The sequence below is a fragment of the Amblyomma americanum genome, chromosome 8, assembly GCF_052857255.1.
Source record: "Amblyomma americanum isolate KBUSLIRL-KWMA chromosome 8, ASM5285725v1, whole genome shotgun sequence".
NCBI lineage: Eukaryota > Metazoa > Arthropoda > Arachnida > Ixodida > Ixodidae > Amblyomma > Amblyomma americanum.
Genome location: NC_135504.1, coordinates 39,486,368 through 39,503,084, shown reverse-complemented (window position 1 = coordinate 39,503,084; position 16,717 = coordinate 39,486,368). Strand labels below are relative to the sequence as shown.

Below are 16,717 nucleotides of genomic sequence, written 5' to 3'. Positions count from 1 at the left end.
AAGTGGTTCTGAAGAAAGGTGCGTATGTCTCACTCTGGGTGGATGCCTCAACCACGCCATGAGGGAAACGATTAGGAAGCGAGTCACGGCAGGAAGAGAGAAACGCTGGAGCAGAGGGCTCCGGAATAACCGGCCGATGTCGCACATCACATGGGCGACTTTCGTATTTTGCCTTGATCAGAACGCAGCTGCCTCAGCCAGGATTGCATACCACGCATCCTAGGGCTCAGCAGACCGACGTCATGACCACAGAGTCACAGCGGCGAATGCAGTTTGCCGGGTGATCAGTTAAATGTCAGCAGAATCATTTTCACCTCGCGGTGTGGTTGTGAGTGACAATGGCAAGGCACGGAAATTCTCATTCAAGGTGGACGCCAAAGCCGCTGGTGTAGAGGGCGTTAAATTTCGAGCACCTTGAGTTCTCTTCACTAACATCGCATGGCTGGCGCTTTTGCCTTTAGCCACCTCCGAAATGCGGACGCCGTGGCCGGGATTCGATCCTGCGACCTTTAGCTCGACAGCTGAGTGCCACTACCACAAAGTAAGTTTTCACCGAAACAAGGACAGGCTAGGTAGTGAAACTGATCTTTATTTGCTCTGATTTAGACATCGTTATCACATTAAAACCAGCTATAAAAATCTTGTAATTCTGTGAAAAAAAAGCTGCTCTACAGTAAAGTACCTTGGAGTAATATGGATGTGGAGGCAGGCCTTACATGCTGAACCACCGTTAAGGCACATGCCACTACGAACGACGACACGCTAAGTATGAATTCTTTAACAGTGATGACATGTATAGGTAGGCAGTTGGGTGTATTTGGAATGACATCTCATTAAATGGAATTAAGTGAAAATTATGAAAGCACCAAGCTTACAAAAAGCAAACCACACAAAAATCTCGCTCCCTATTCCATCCCTCAGTGTGGTGCAGCTGACCACTAGCATGTTCCCCTGGCTGATCTACTGACCTTCCCCGACTTTAAAACATCCTCCCTTCAGAAAAAAAAAAAGCAATTTGACATTTTTTTGGAGCTATTACACAGAGTGACCACAACTCAGTGAATCTTGATTTCACACAACTTTCAAATGGACGAAGAAATAACTTCTGTGTATACAACCACAAGGACGAATGTATTAAACAAACCAGCAGTCATCAAAACCAAGCAAAAGAGACGGGAATGTTTTCTTCTTTTTTTAAAGTCTGTGTTGTCGATTAATGGGAAATTAATAGCATAATCACTTTATGGCTGAAAATTACCTGATAAGAAAGTAGAAGAAGAAACAACTGCATGCTGCCAGTAATCAAAGTATTGTAAATTCTCAGTTTGACAAAGTCAGTCATGATTTTTACAAACGTTGCCATATACAAGAAACGTTTTACGTATGTGGTACGCAGACACATGCAGAGCCAGTTAGCACTGATGTTTAGCAGATGCTAAAAAAATATGCGCCTTAGTGTGGAATGACACGCAGAGAAAAAATAAGATGTTAAACATTTAAGTTAACTTGGCACTTCGCGGAGTCTAACAGAACCTCTCATTTAGCCCGCTATGCACACTGACGTGAAAAAAATTTTCCTTGTTTGTTCATCTGTGGCCAAAGCCATCCCATACATTTCAATAGATGAGAGACATTACAAAAGGTGCTGAAGCATGTTGTTATGCTTTTTGCTCTTAATGGCTGCAGGCGAGAGGTGTACGTAATACACGCACTGGAAGACTTGAAACAGCAGCTAATTTGTATTAATATTGCAATAATCGTGTCAGCAGCTAAGACCTGTGTAGACATCTTGCATGAAAAACTTCCAAGCGTTTCAATCTCCACCAAAGCAAATTTGCCACAGCAGAATGTCACAGTAGGGACTGCTTGAGACTGTCATTAAAGAGACACTGAGGAGAAATTGAAGTTGGCTTGTATCGATAGAATAGCAGCTCCTGATCACAAAAACGCCACTCTTACTGAAAACAAAGCTCTTGTAATGTAGAAAATAGCAAGAACCAAAATACAGGTGTTGCCGCCACAGGCCAATCTCGCAAGTACAAGCGTGATGACTTCCTAGGACAAGAGGTGCCACCTTGGAGGAATTTTCCTTACTTCATGGAAGCCACGAATCTCTGAGGCTGGCAAAGGAAGGTTGCACACCGCACCGCTAGCCGTCAGAAATCACGGAGTCTGCATTTACGTCACGTATCACGTCACTCCGTTCTGAGATGTCATAAGAGTTGCCGTGGCGTCATAAGAGTTTCCTGAGTTTGAATCAGAGCCGCGGGAAAAACTTTTTCATCTTCAAATCCAAATTTCTTTGAAATAAATGCATCTTTCGCGCCTGGACAAGCGGCAACAAAGCCATGAAATGCCGAACTATCAGATTTTGCTAACAAAAAAAAAATGATAGAGTTCTCCTCAGTGTCCTTTTAATCGGAAATCTCACACAATGGATGCATTCACATAATAAATGGACACACTACCCTGGCAGTCAAAAAGTCAGAAAGCCCATGCATAATAAAAGCATCCCTGCTTTTGTTCTGTTAGAATAGTACTGAGACCGCAAAGCCAAGCGCATGATCGAGACTCTTAATGTATTATCTATATAGAAGCTGACGCTAAGCCTGCTCGCACTAATTTGTTGTACAATGTGGTATGTCGCACGAACAGCGGATGCATAATCGAGGTTCTACGGTACACCCATTAGCTGATCTACACTTCACTAGAACACTTAAAACTGTGTATGTGCACTGCGAAACGAACAGCATGACATTCCTCAAGCTATTCAAAATTTCATATATTTGCACACAACTAATGTCAATACTATCACTACTGCAGATGAATAATGCCCTTCACTGTGAGTTGCACCAGTAGAATGATCAGTGATGAGTTCTTTTTCATCGATTAAAATAGGCCTCACAGAGGACCAATGATAAGCTAGATTTCTCAGTGTACACTTGTAGTCAAAAGTTTATGGAGCGCAGTATTACCGAAAAAAATTAAATTTCACTGCCGTATTTCCATGCAACCTGGACCAGATATCTGCAGCCCAATTCTGAGTGTGTGAATTACACAGTGTACAACACAATCTCTAGTAACACACCATGAATATGTTCATACTGAAGTGCTATGGCAATGCTGCATTCCATAAACTTTTGACAGTGAGCGTATTTCTGGATGAACTTAAGGAGAGAGATAGTCAAAAGCATCACATTTCCTAACATCTTGCTTGTCGCATTTCTGACCAAATCTGCTGGCTACAAATTGGTTTTGAGGCAGCAGTGAAAAAATCAAGGACATGAAAAACACCACCTCGTGTTCCACCTGTTTTCGTAATCACAACAAGCACCGTTCATATGTTGTCACAGAACAAAAATAAAGACATCTCAGACTTATCACATACTGCATTTTACATAACACAAGTATTGATCAGCTGAAAAATTAAAGCACATAATGATGTATATAAATGCCATGTATTTCATACAGATTTCAATGAACAAAACTTCACAATAAGATATATGTTAATCACCATAGCTTCCATTACTATAGCAACCAAAAGATTAGCAGCAGCTCTAGCTTAAAAAGTTGTACATCTGCTGAAGCGGCTTTACTAAAACAGCTGAGAGCAGCTAAGGCACAGTTTTTACAAGTCTTTGGTGTTTTTCGCCGAATGAACACAGTTCACACGGAGCAGATCTCGGTGATGTTGCATGACCTCGCATAACCCTTGTATAAGTCCACAAAAGTCGCGAGTGGGCAGTGGTGGCCGGTGCAGCCTGGCAGGAGCTGGGGTCGCTCGTTCAGGAAGGTCACGACCTCATGTCTCTCGTCCAAACACTTGTACAGGACAAACGCGAGGTTGGCGTTGAATGGACAGAGCAGGCTTGATCGCCATGCCCGGTTCGCTTGGCTGCACAGGCCGTCGGCACGAAGCGGTTCTGCGTCGCGGTTGAGGCCGAGGCGCGCCACAACCTTCTTGAAGCCACCCGCATGGGAGAAGAAGAGCACCTTGTTTGGGTGGCTGGGATCTTTGGCCATGAGCCTGTGTGAGGGAACAGGAAAGGAAAAAAAAATCAAGAGGGCACTTAGGACTGCTTACGTGCTTCGAAGACGAAAAAATTAGTGTGTCATGGTGCACGTTGAGTCTCGACACAGGTTGCGCACTGCAAAATGAAACAAAGACGCCGCCTCCAAACGATAATTCCACAAATGCTGAATCCAAAAAGGTGCGAGTGAAACACTCGGACACTCGGCTTGATTGCCTGCCGTGAGCAAGCCTCCAACCTTACAAAGAGACATGTGCTATATGCAGAAGAGTGGATAGTTGGGCTTGTTGGTTTACGATCATGTTGCAGAGATGGAAGCGGCATTTTATTTTCTGGAGCAGATTTTGGAGCAGTAAAAATGCCAGTTTGGAGCAGCCACTCGTGTTTTTGAAGCAGAAAAAAATGCCAGTTTGAAGCTACCATTATTGTTTGTGGAGCGGATGGCAAATAAATTATGCCAAAATGCCTCCCGAGTTGGAAGCATCACTGAAGCGACTGATAATTACAGCTATTTATATTATGAAACATATTGCACATTTTGCACATACAGCAATCAACACGAATGTCAAGAAACGAGCAATTAAGAATATGGCTGATTACAAAAGGTGCGGTAAAAGAATCTAAATATTTAAACCACCAGTCGTTGTGGCAGAATAATATCAAAGCCAGTAAAGGTGAGCATCACAATGTTAACTAGAAGTAATCGCAGTCGCATAGCACACTTGCCACACAAGAATCAGAGGTTCAGAATCAATCCAATATCGAAGTAGTCAGTCTCTCAACACATTTCACAACAGTCGGCATGTTGAGGTCTACAAACCAGCACTTTTTCTTCTGAAGGTTCAAGCTTGCAGAGAGCGTCCGCAAGCCTTAAGAATTTCCTGGCCACTTTCAACGTCATCAAAATCTTTTGCCTTCATTCCTTTTCCAATTAATGCTTATGCATTGCAAAGCATCTTTTTTGCTGATTGAACCTCCATTTGCAGGTCCTGCTTTTGGCATCCTTCTGTTGAATTGCAGCCATGGTCAAGTTTGCTTTTTTTGGCAGCTGGTTCAATAATGGTGACATTAGACATGTTCTCAGTTTCTCTGGGGCTGCCTAACTGGTCCGTCACACGCTTGACGCTTTTTGCCTTCATTTTCGCAGTGCCCTTTTGGCGCAGTTACTAAAAAAATAGCCCATCAGGCGCAACATATAGCAGCTTTTTTCTTTTGGCACAGTTGGCCAAAGGATTGGTCGGCGTTATCTGCAGACAAGGCCGTGACGCAACAAAGTATTGCGAAAACCATGCCTTGGTGCTGGTGTCAAAATGGTGAAAGCTGACAAATCTTACTGATTTATGAAAATAAACATTGTTCATGGACACTTTAGTCCAGCCTGTCGTTATTGCAAGCTGATTTCACAGCAACGCAGTTACCATTTCAGTGAAATTTTTCATGTGTTGGATGGATTTCATTGTAGTGGAGTTCGACTGTATATGTTTAGTGCAAGCCAAACTGTGACTGGCGCTATTAAGCTACTGCGGTGAGTGCATAATGCAGCAATATAAACATTTGCATTCTTTACACAATGCCAGGCACACATAAAAAGTTCGACCATTATTTCAAGGGCTTCTAAGAAAGGCTAGAATGAAGGACTCACTCAAGCCTGTCGACAAGTTCCTGGATGATTGGGCATGCCTGGGCATAGTTGCGCTCACGGCCGTAGCCATCCTCATAGTAGTCGTCCAGGTCGTCCCTGAACTCAACGGCTTTGAGGTCGTCCTCAGTGAACACTGAGCACCACGCGGATTGGTCGTAGATGGCGTACTCAAACATGCACGACCGTAGCAGCATCTTCAGGTCACCTGCGGGTGATCACAGATGGCAGATGCTTAGCTGCAATATTCTGCATACTTTACACAATGAACTGTAAAAAATTGAAAGATTGAAAATTGAAAATCACTGAACCTATGGCCATAATAGCCATACAAAGGAAACACTGAGAACTCCGTTCAATTTATGTTCTTAAAAAACATTGACTCCATGGCTTTTTCTGGGCCTGCTGACATTTGTCTGGAAGCAAAATGTGCATATCTTGCTGAAAAAAATTGCACTTAAAAATATTTCCACCACGCAATTAAAACTCATGACGTCTATGCCGAAATGGACTCCGTGATTGCCACTTTCAAGCAAATAGGTGCAGCCTCGACTCTGAGGTCCGCGCAAGAATATATCTCACTGCACCGCAGAACAGAGCTTTTTGATGTTACGGGCTGCAAAACTTCCCATAAGGCCCATGTATCAAAAAACGGCAGACTGAGTGGCCAAAATTTGGGTGGACTGTCGTGCCACCTGCGTCAATAGCATACACTGTATTCAAGGTGCAAGCTTTGAGATTGTTGATAAATGAAAAAATGCCTGGCAAGAAAATCACTGACATCACACAACACGCAGGCGCCTTAGCGTTTCGCCTCCATCAAAACGCAGCCAACGCGGTCGGGTTTGAACCCGGGTACTCCGGATCAGTAGTCGAGCGCCCTAACCACTGAGCCACCGCGGCGGGTCAGGTTAAAAAGCACACACAGAAAAATTTTCATTATCATCATCAGTGGCAGGAGTATGAGCAAGGTTAGTATGTCTATTGTAAGACAGAGGCCTCTTCCAGTGACCTCTATACTCCATGACAACTTTTTTTTTTAGAAATAAAGAGAAGGCTACAGGGGTGGAGCATCTGTTAACCCCATCACTCCGCTAGTAGTTCAGTCGCAGGACGCAAGCCTGGCACGTTGCTCGCTGTGCGGCTGCATGGCTCCGTTGATGGTGGCATAGCTGGCACCATCTATGGAAGGCTTCATGTAACCGCACCTACACAAAAGACTTCTTGTAACCGAAAAAAAAAGTGTTTTATTTGACTTCCTAACGTTGAAGATGCACAATTATGTTAGATACATGCCTTAAATAACACCTGTTATGAATACACTGTGTTTTAAGAAGAGAGTATTGACTGCAAGCGGGGACTGTATATTCCACTATGTAGAACGAAAAGGCAGGTTCCGGCTTCGTGGCTTCCGCTCCACTGCCAGGAAAAGCTGTCAGAGAGTATAGCAATCCCTGCCCTGTGTTAGCAGCAGCCACCCGGTCCAAACAAATTTCTTAATCCCATCTGCACACCCAACTCTGTGCTGTTCTCGTTACACTTTGCTTCCCTCAAAGGGACACTGAGGGAGAATTTAAGCTGGCCTGTATACATAGATATAGTGAGAGACATGAAAGAGGGCTTTGACCTGCAGTGGTCGTAGTCAGACTGCTGCTGCTGATGATGATGATGTATAGATAAATTATCGCATTCTAATGCCAGAGAGGCTGATAACACTGAAAACTGACTTTTGTACACCACTAAAAAATAACGGCAAGAAATGACATACAGTCGCCAAACCACGATATAATGAAATTAACACAAAGAAAGGAATGACGATTCCCCTTGGAAGCTCGGTCAACACGGGCTATAATGAAGCAAAGGCTACAATGGAGGAATCGCCGGGCCCCTAAAGCTTTATTACAACGAGGTTCAATTGCACAGGTACCACCATTAACAGCCGATTTTGCAAGCAAACTGCCACGACCTCGAGACACTGCTCTGTTCGTGGATTCTTGATGCTAGGCTTCACCACTGTTCAACTTCAAAAGGCAGTCACGGAGTCCCTTTCAGTCTTGCCATCATGAGTTTGCATCAAGTGGTGGGAAAATTTTTAAACGCAATTTTTTCAGCAATAAATGATCTTTTTGCTGCGGCACAAGTGTCAGCACACCCACAAGGAGCCACAGAGCCAATTTTTACTAAGAACAAAAATTGGATGCAGCTGTACTCAGTATCCCTTTCAAAATGGCTACGCAGCATTCACTCAATCAAGCTAGCCTACTGGCCACGGCGGCTGTGTTTTGATGGAGGCGAAATGCAAAAGGTCCCCGACATTAAAGAACTTCTGGTGGTCTAAGCCGGTCCGGAGCTCTCCACTGTGATTAGCGCATGTGTCCCTGCAGTATTATTCGATAGCGTAAGGAGCTCGTCCTGCGTCAGCCGGAAAAAATCCCACAAGTTTCAAATGAAAAAACAAATTAGCCGGCATTGGGTTTGAACCCATGGCCTCTGCATGCCAGGTGGGCATGCAACGCAATAGCCATTGGTTCAAGCGTGTTGGAGGTCCACCTAGTGAACGTGTTGCGGTGTATATGATTTAGTAACCTGTGTCTGAGATGTGTATTGATGTTACAGTAAATTTAAAAAAAATACGACCAAATATAAATATGCTAATTAGGCATCAGAAATTGCACGGAATAAAAAGGTGGTGATGTGACGCTCCATTGTACAGAAACAAATGGTGTGTGCGAGTATGAGTATGCAGTGGCAAGTATGTTGTGCAGTGTAAACTAGATAGTGATTGGTAACTGATAATTGTCACTAGTAATCGGTCAATGGTCATGGTCCATGACCGGTAATGTGATTGTAAAGTGGTAATCAGTGACAAATGAGAAAGAAAAGGAATAAAAAGAGAAAAAAGGGAGACAAGGTGCTATCGCGTCTACTCTTAAGGCGAAGCTTAACCGTCCTCCTAATTTTTTACAATTTAATATTTCCTTCCTTACCTTTGGTGATGTTGAAGCCAAGGCGCCAGGTAAGCCTGTCCAACAGCCGCTGCATGTAAGGCCCCTTCTCGTATTCTTCCACTGCAGCCGGGCTGTCTTCCTTTTCCTGCAAACACAACCATCTCGTCTTTCACCCTGTCAGCAAAAGTGGGGAACTCGTCATGCAGTTGAAACAAGCGTGCAGAGGGGCACTATGCCATGCCATTACCCAACGGCAATTCTGACCTGCAGTTCCAATTTTCACCAAGTGCACCTCTTTCCGAAGCTTTGTGTCATTGAGGAACGCGAGGTTGAAACGTAGATCGCTATTCGCTCAGGAGGATATAATTTAAATGATGCAAAATGAAAAACAAAGTCGACGCCTAGACAAAAATGACTTGAATGCATGCTAAAGAACACCATGTGCTCGTTTAAAAAGCACGATCATCATACTTGGTACTGTTGAGGTTACCATGCTTATCTATGGTTCAAAGGCTGCAAGCAGTTTGCATCAGTCCCTTTTGGCAACATTGTTGCACCTCAAATAACAATGCGTATCGAAATGAAAAGCTCTGCACAAAAACAAATGCTCGATGTGCCACAGCGACTGTTGCCGTGAGATGGCGACGAAGCTCGAAAAGTGGAACTATAAGGTCAGGTTAATTTCTGGCCTAATGACAAGGGCTCTGCTCTCATAGTCATGCCTGCCATTACAGGCACGTCAGAGATGCACGGGTACACTGCACCATGTAATATGCATGAAGTTTATATAAATGTCTGCCCTGCTAGTGACACTTCAATTTGGCAAGGCGCCCATGTACTGTGCAATGTCAGTGAACGTAGGCGACCCCAGCTGGGCTATCATTCACAACAAGCCTCGCAGCAGATAAAAAAAAAAGAAACAACACTTTTGGATTTTGCAGTTCTGTTCCAGGCAGGTGGTCAGCTATTTTTTTTTTAAGCAAAATTTATTGCCCCAGGGCATCAGTGATGGGTGAAGGTGTGATGAATGATGTAGTAGAGATTAAATGAATGGAAAAAGGCTAGCTGATTTGATGAAGTCCAGTAAAGAACGATGGTATGGTCCCTGCATCCAGGCAATGTATGAAGCAGGGTTGCTTGGTGAAAGACCTGCTACCATCAGGTGTCGGGACCTTGTAGGCTTGAGAGCTGGGCAGTGCCACAGCAAGTGATGTATGTCGGCTTCGATGTCCTCGTGTTTACATATCGGACACCCTGGCCGAGGAAACAAATCTCGGTACTGAGGCCACTTCCAAGTGATGGCTGGTGTGAGGGCAACACCGACCCGGATCCTCCTCTGCACGGGTAAGACCGCGGGGGAGGGTTACCACACACCGGAGGAGCTCCTTTCTTGATGAAAGGAGGGCCAAATTGTCCAAATGAAGGAGCCGAGGTGGTGATGAGTTTTTATTCGGAAAGCAGGTCGCTAAATCTGCCTGGCTTTGATAGGTCAGCAGATCCCGTGGGACCCACTCAATACGTATTGGCTGCGGGATGCGCACCGTGAGCCGGTGGATGTCCTGACATCGTTGGACAGTGGCTAACACGTCGTAGCAACTAGACAACTTGAAAGGCGTCAGTGCGGATGACAACGCGGGCCGCAGGGAGCATAGTTAAGTCGGCCACGAAGCAGAGTGCTTCTTGAACTGCAACGAGCTCAGCACAAAAGGACGAAGGGGGTTCCGTAAGCTAAAACTAAGAGGTTTGATTCAGGGCAGGTCTGCACGGGCAGTAGATAGCTGTTGTTGCTTTGCAGTCTTGTATGCTTGCGTCTACGTAGACAACAATGAATCCTTCAGGCACGCAAGCATCTTGTTCCTCAAATTTCTGGCGAAGCAACGATGCCGAATGAGCAGATGTCGGCCGGCGATTATCTGCTGGCTTGTTGTCGCTGAGCTGTACAAACTTCCATGGGGGAAGAACTGGCGTTGGCGGCTGAAGAATGGAGTGGGACATTGCATAAGTCCTCAATGCATGCGTGGAGTGCGATAGACTGGCCTTAAGGCTGCGCGCTTCACGGCACTGCTGCATCAGCTCATCAATGGTATTGAGCTGCGCATTCTCTTGTAAAGCTATGACCGATGTGATGCGTGGAAGGCACGTAATGGTCCTCATAGCCTCTCGGTTCACAGCTTCAAAGTGATCCCATTGGGCTCTTGTAAGATGTTGAAACTGGGCTTGATAAACAATACGTGGCTGCAGAGCTGCCCTCACCAATTGCTGTGCAGCAAACGATCCTGCACCGCCAGTTTTAGGAGCAATTCTTCTAATCAAACCAATGTCTGAATAGCTTGCCTTTTTGCCTGAGAAAGCCATGCAGTCGCTGATCCTGATTGGTGAATCATTAAGCCAAGGATTTTTACGCTTGGACTTTCCTATAGTGGGGTGCCTCATAGACAAAGACGGATTGGACTTGCAGCAAGTTTACGGCGTCCTCAGCGGTTGGCGACTGACGTGTATGTTGTTTTATGCACGGACAGCTGAAGACCGGTGGATGACCTGTAATTAGAGGTAACATACAAGGCAGATTGAACGGCAGCCTCCTGAGTACGGAGATCTTGGTGAGTACTCCACACCGTGATGTCGTCAGCGTACTGAAGAAATTTTATGTCACGAATGTCATGTAAGCGCCAAGCCAGCAGGATGAAAGCAATATTAAATAACGTCGGCGACAATATTGATCCCTGGGGCACGCCGCAGAGAGGAACAAATGATTAGACGTCCTATTGCAAATTTTCTGCCTTCCAAAAATGATTCAATTTTGTTTTTGAAGAGTGGGCTGGAAAAAAAAAATTGAAAATTGGTTTTTGGGGAAAGGAAATGGCATGCTATCTGTCTCGCATATCCCCAACACCTGAGGGAAGGAATAAAGGAGGGAGTGAAAGAAGAAAGAGGTGCTGGTGCGGGGGCTCCAGAATAATTTCGACCACCTGGGGATCTTTAACATGCACTGACATCGCACAAGTTAAAGATCCCCAGGTGGTTGAAATTATTCGGGAGCCCATTTGTGGAGTATTGCATGAGGCCCATGCCTAGCAGTAGCCGATGACATAAGCTGCAAACTGTGACTGGCCCATGTGATAACACAAAAAAAAAGTGAAGAGGACATTTCTGTACTATTCACCTAGCATTTTGAATTCAATCTTTGCACAGCAGGCCCAACTATTATATTCGGCATGGTATGATTTAGAAAGTCTAAGGGATTCGATCAGTGCCGAATTATCAGAAACTTTCAAATATGCATTTGTCAAATCGAATATAAACTAAATAACACGCATAATCGATTCGTGTTCGAAATTCTGAACATTCACAGACCCCTAGTTTTTGTTACGGACATAACAGACTGCCACACACAGCATATGTCCTACCATTCAGCATGAACTGCAACACTTCACAGCGCTTCTTCCCAATAAGTGTGGCAATGTGTGCATTACACAAATCATGGATTAAGCAAGCGCTTGATTTGACGTCGAATTCAGGAAAACAGTTGCGATGAATTTCAAGGAGCTACACTGGCTGAACAGCATGCAAACCATGGGTCACCTTGATGAGCTTCTTGCATTCCTTGTGAAACTGCAGCAGGTCATCTTGAGGACTGAGGAAGTTCCTTGCCACCTCAAAGTATTCTGCAAAGGAATGCAAAGCAATGTTTGAGGGGCAACTGGTCTTAGAAACAACTTCTTATTATGTAATATGGTACGAAAGTTTTTTGCACAGAGCTGTAAAGAAATTCTGCTCCAGGGAACTTGCTGAAATGCCTGTCATTGGTTTGTCTCGATATCAAGATACGCAATAAAGGTAAAATTATAATCCTGCCCATTATAGAGAAACTGAGTTGTAGGGTTTTGAAGTTGCCACTTCAGAAACACGAAGAAAAGTTTCCACTGCATTTCTGTTTCCGGAGTACAAATTCAGGACGATATAAGTCATGCTGTATGATAGACAGGATGATAACCTTACCCTTACCGCATTCTTTGACGCCAGAAAAAAGCAATTGCCTCCATGAAAACGCAGCTGCCGTGGTCGGGTTCTAACCTGGGAACTCCGGATCAGTAGCCGAGCGCCCTAACCACTCAGCTACAGATCCGGAGTTCCCAGGTTCGAACCCGACCGCGGCGGCTGCGTCTTAATGGTGGCAAAACGCTAAGGCGCCCCTGTGCTGTGCGATGTCAGTGCACGTTAAAGATCCCCAGGTGGTCGAAATTATTCCGGAGCCCTCCACTACGGCACCTCTTTCTTCCTTTCTTCTTTCACTCCCTCCTTTATCCCTTCCCTTACAGTGTGGTTCAGATGTCCAATGGTATATGAGACAGATACTGCGGCATTTCCTTTCCCCAAAAACCAATTTAAAAAAAATGCCGTTTAGCAAGTTCCCTGCAGCAAAATCTCTCAAAAGCCCTCAGTAAAAAAGTTACATAACATTTTACATAAGTGCACAAGCACAAGTTTTAAATGAAACAACATATTTGGAATCAGCACACAAAAACACCTGTTCTTTGAAAATTTCATATAGTTGTGACTATGATGCTAAAATGTTTTTTTTAGAGAAATGCTCAGAGGAATGGATGTTGCACAGTGCACGGAAGTGAATGCCGAGTGTACAGCAATAAGCAACACGAGACTTACCCTGGCGGGTAAGAAGACCCCTGAGAAAGGCCTCTGCAGTTTCCTGCGTGCGTACACGACTTGTGAAGCCCACAACGTAGTCGTCCGCCTTGAATGTGCGGAATAGGTCCGGGAACCGGGTCCGGAAGCGCTTGGCTGAAAATAAAAAAATGCTATGCTTCAATAGACGACTTCTGAAACCTTGCATGGACATAATGAAATCTGCAATATTCACTGACATCTTCAAGGTAGTCAATGACACCTGCTGTCGATACCAAATGATGTGCATCTGTATCTGACTAAGCTTTAGCACTGTTTTGTCGTTCTCAACTGTTCTAGTTTGAACCATGGTGAAATACAAAGCAAAAACATTTCAGTTGAATGAGACTGCACACTGACACAATTAGTATAATTTTTTGCTTGATATTCCAACGACTGCTTTTTGTGGCGGGAAATAAACCCGGCCCGTATTTTATCTCCTTGAATTAATATATTTGCACTGTCGGGATTGTGTTTGAATTGTCTCGCTAGCACTTTATTTAGTGCCAATAGCACCACTACGTGTGACATATGTGGCAGTTGATGGGAATAAATACTTTAGCCTGGTGACCAATCCTTGTTTGCTTTGGCAAACATTGCAAGTGGTGGTTGGTGACAATAGTTGTCTATCAATAGCTATGAAGAAGCTCTGTAATGCCTTTCACCCAATGGGCATTTCTTGGGGCATTTCTTGGTTATGCTTTCTCTTTCCCCACAGCCATACTACAGTGGTTACAGATATATGGGGTGCCTGCTGAAGCAGTACACAATACATCCAGAGCGCAGTCAATCATGTGCCGCCACATATTTTTATCTTCTCCATGGGTGTTACCCATGTGGCAACCAGCTGATGCTGGCCTTCTGTCCCGGTCACATGACAAGAGCCATTCTAATGCAGCACAAGACACAAAATATGACGAAAAATTGCAAGAAACACAAGAAGAGGTGCCTCAGAAAAAAGTTCTTAGCTCACCCTCAAAGACCATACGGAGACTACATAAGAAAGCAGACATGAAATTAACAAATTACAAACACAATTTAAAGGGACACTCAAGACAGATTAAGGTTGGCGTCTGTTGATAGATTATTGTATTCTAATGATAAAAAGGTTACATTATTGAAGTTCACTGAAAATGAAGCTTGTATATGCTACAACAGACCAAAAGGTGTAGTTCAGAAATCACCACCACTGACCATTGTCGCAAGCAAACTGCAATGCGTTGAAAAAGTATTTCCAGCACAGATCCCTGGGGCATATGCTACACTTCCGTACACTGCCAGATGGTGAGCCCAGAGTCCTGTTTGGTCTTTATGTAAGCGCAAATCAGGTTGGAAGGAAAAAGAAAACGTGCCATTTTTAAACACAATTTTATCAGCAATAACTCTTGTCTTTTTTTTTGCAGTTAGAAACACATCAACATACCCATAAACAGCCGGAGAATAAATTTTCGCTTCGAACAAAATTGTGTGGGATTCTCTTCAGCGCCCTTTTAAGAATAGCAGCATAACAGCGTTTAATCTAAATCACGGATCCGAGTGACACTCACTCTGCTCAGCTACTTTAGACCAGCTGTCTTTTGCTGGTCACACATGATGACCAACTCGGAAGCCTGTGGTGCTCATCTCCAGACTAGTTCACGTTTCAACAGTGCACGAATGAGTGACAAGTCTTCTCACCTTGATCAGACGAGATTTCCTCCCCTGAAGCTGTCACATGGTTGTCGTCCTCTGGCCTGAATCGCAGGGTCCAATTGGACAGTGCCTCAATGTCCTCCTTGCACAGGTGAACTAGGAGGAAGGGAATGCCACAAGCAACTAATGAAGGCTCTCTTCACAGTGGTATGAGAAATGGCTTCCTCCTGAAACAGCTCTCAAGCTGTTGTATGAACAGAGCTCACCCATTATCACAGCTCACTGGCTGTGTCGTTAAGTAATACCCTTGTCACACAAGCAAATTTAATGTCCTTTGAATCGAATGAGATTACCATCTAATGTCATTAATTGGCTGCTACACGGGAACATTTAAAGTCGTTAAGTTTGGACGATGCTCGCCATTGAATGAGTTTGGGGAACTCATTAGCATTTGATCTCGGACTGAATGTATTACTCTAGACACCAGATAGCAGCAGAAATAAGGAACGGGAAGAAAGAAACGTGCGTACCGAAAAAGCTAAAAGGTTTATTTATTGATCTCCGCTAAAGAAATGTTAATTTTGGTGTCCAGCTGTTCACACTGGAGGTTGTCGTGGATAGCTATCACTCTTTCTCTCAGCAGTGGCCAACAGCAGTGGCTGAGCGTGAACCAGGGCCCTGCCTGCGACTGTCAATCATTCTGGGTTCTGTGTTTTTTGTTGGTTGGCGTTCCACGTATGTTTCGCTCAGAGGTAGTTAAATATGTAACTGACAGGTTCACCTTTATGATGTCAATTCCATGCTCCACCTTGTCAGCCATAATGTTTTACATTTATCGGATTTGTGGCTGACTTTATATTTCGCTTGGCTTTTGATGGTTGAAGAGTGGCATCATGGCTGGAAATAATATTTGAAGCCTATAATATTGCACAGAAATGTTTGCATCCACTTTAACATATTCCACAACAATTTCGAGCACCTTTCAATGTGCACTGAAGCCTCTCCTTAATTGCAATAACAATTTTTTTTCAGTCATCGTCATTGCTGGACATTGCAAATTACATTATTTTTACTGTGTAGTACTGAAAAAGAGCGAATGAAATTCGATGCATCAAATGCCGTTCGATTTGAATGACATTAAGTCTTCAAGTGTGACAGGGGTATGAGTTTAAGGCTTACTGTGGCGGTCATATTTTGTTTGAGACGAAATGCAGAAGCTCTTGTGCACTGAGACTTCAGTGCATGTCAAAGGGCATTACAAAATCAAAAATAATCCATGACGCTCCAACACTGCATATTTTACAGCAATGGCTGTAGCTAGTGGTGTAAAAATGCGCTCTACTGAAAATCGGCACTCCAAATGTCTCACTAACAGCACAATATTGAAATCCCCCAGTTTGTCACAAGTCACCATCAACGTACAGGCACAGACAAAAGTGAACGAAGCACGCTATTCGCTTCTAATATTTTTCACGCGTTGCCTAATTTAAATTGTTAACTATGGTATATGTATGCTGTTAGTGGACGCTAGTGCGTTTTATCATGGATACACAATGTTTCTTTATCTCTGACAGAGAAGGCGAGATTGCACTCGAAACGGAATAACGCGCTCCGTTTACTTGTGGCTGCACCTGTACATAAAAGAAGCACTGAATTTGGGTATTCTGTTGCACCTAATTCACACTGCAACAAATCGATCTCTCACAGCTTGTGTCCACAAAAGTTTTCAGCAATGATTTCCTCCATTTCTTCATTAGATGCAGAGGGAACGCTTTAACATCTGT

The 16,717-nt window shown here is 44.1% G+C and overlaps 1 protein-coding gene across 2 annotated transcripts in view; it reads right to left on the bottom strand.

Annotated features, from left to right (window-relative positions):
- Positions 1-573: 573 nt before the first annotated feature.
- Positions 574-16,717, bottom strand: part of LOC144101418 (multiple inositol polyphosphate phosphatase 1-like) — a 48,317-nt gene continuing 32,173 nt past the window's right edge. For both annotated transcript variants that reach the window (XM_077634577.1, XM_077634575.1), the window contains 6 exons: positions 14,979-15,089; positions 13,284-13,418; positions 12,201-12,283; positions 8,658-8,763; positions 5,674-5,878; positions 574-4,027 (listed from right to left, as the gene is read on the bottom strand). In XM_077634577.1, coding sequence (XP_077490703.1) covers positions 3,667-4,027; positions 5,674-5,878; positions 8,658-8,763; positions 12,201-12,283; positions 13,284-13,418; positions 14,979-15,089 — 1,001 coding nt within the window. In that variant the 3' untranslated portion in view covers positions 574-3,666. The remainder of the gene's footprint in view (positions 4,028-5,673; positions 5,879-8,657; positions 8,764-12,200; positions 12,284-13,283; positions 13,419-14,978; positions 15,090-16,717) is intronic.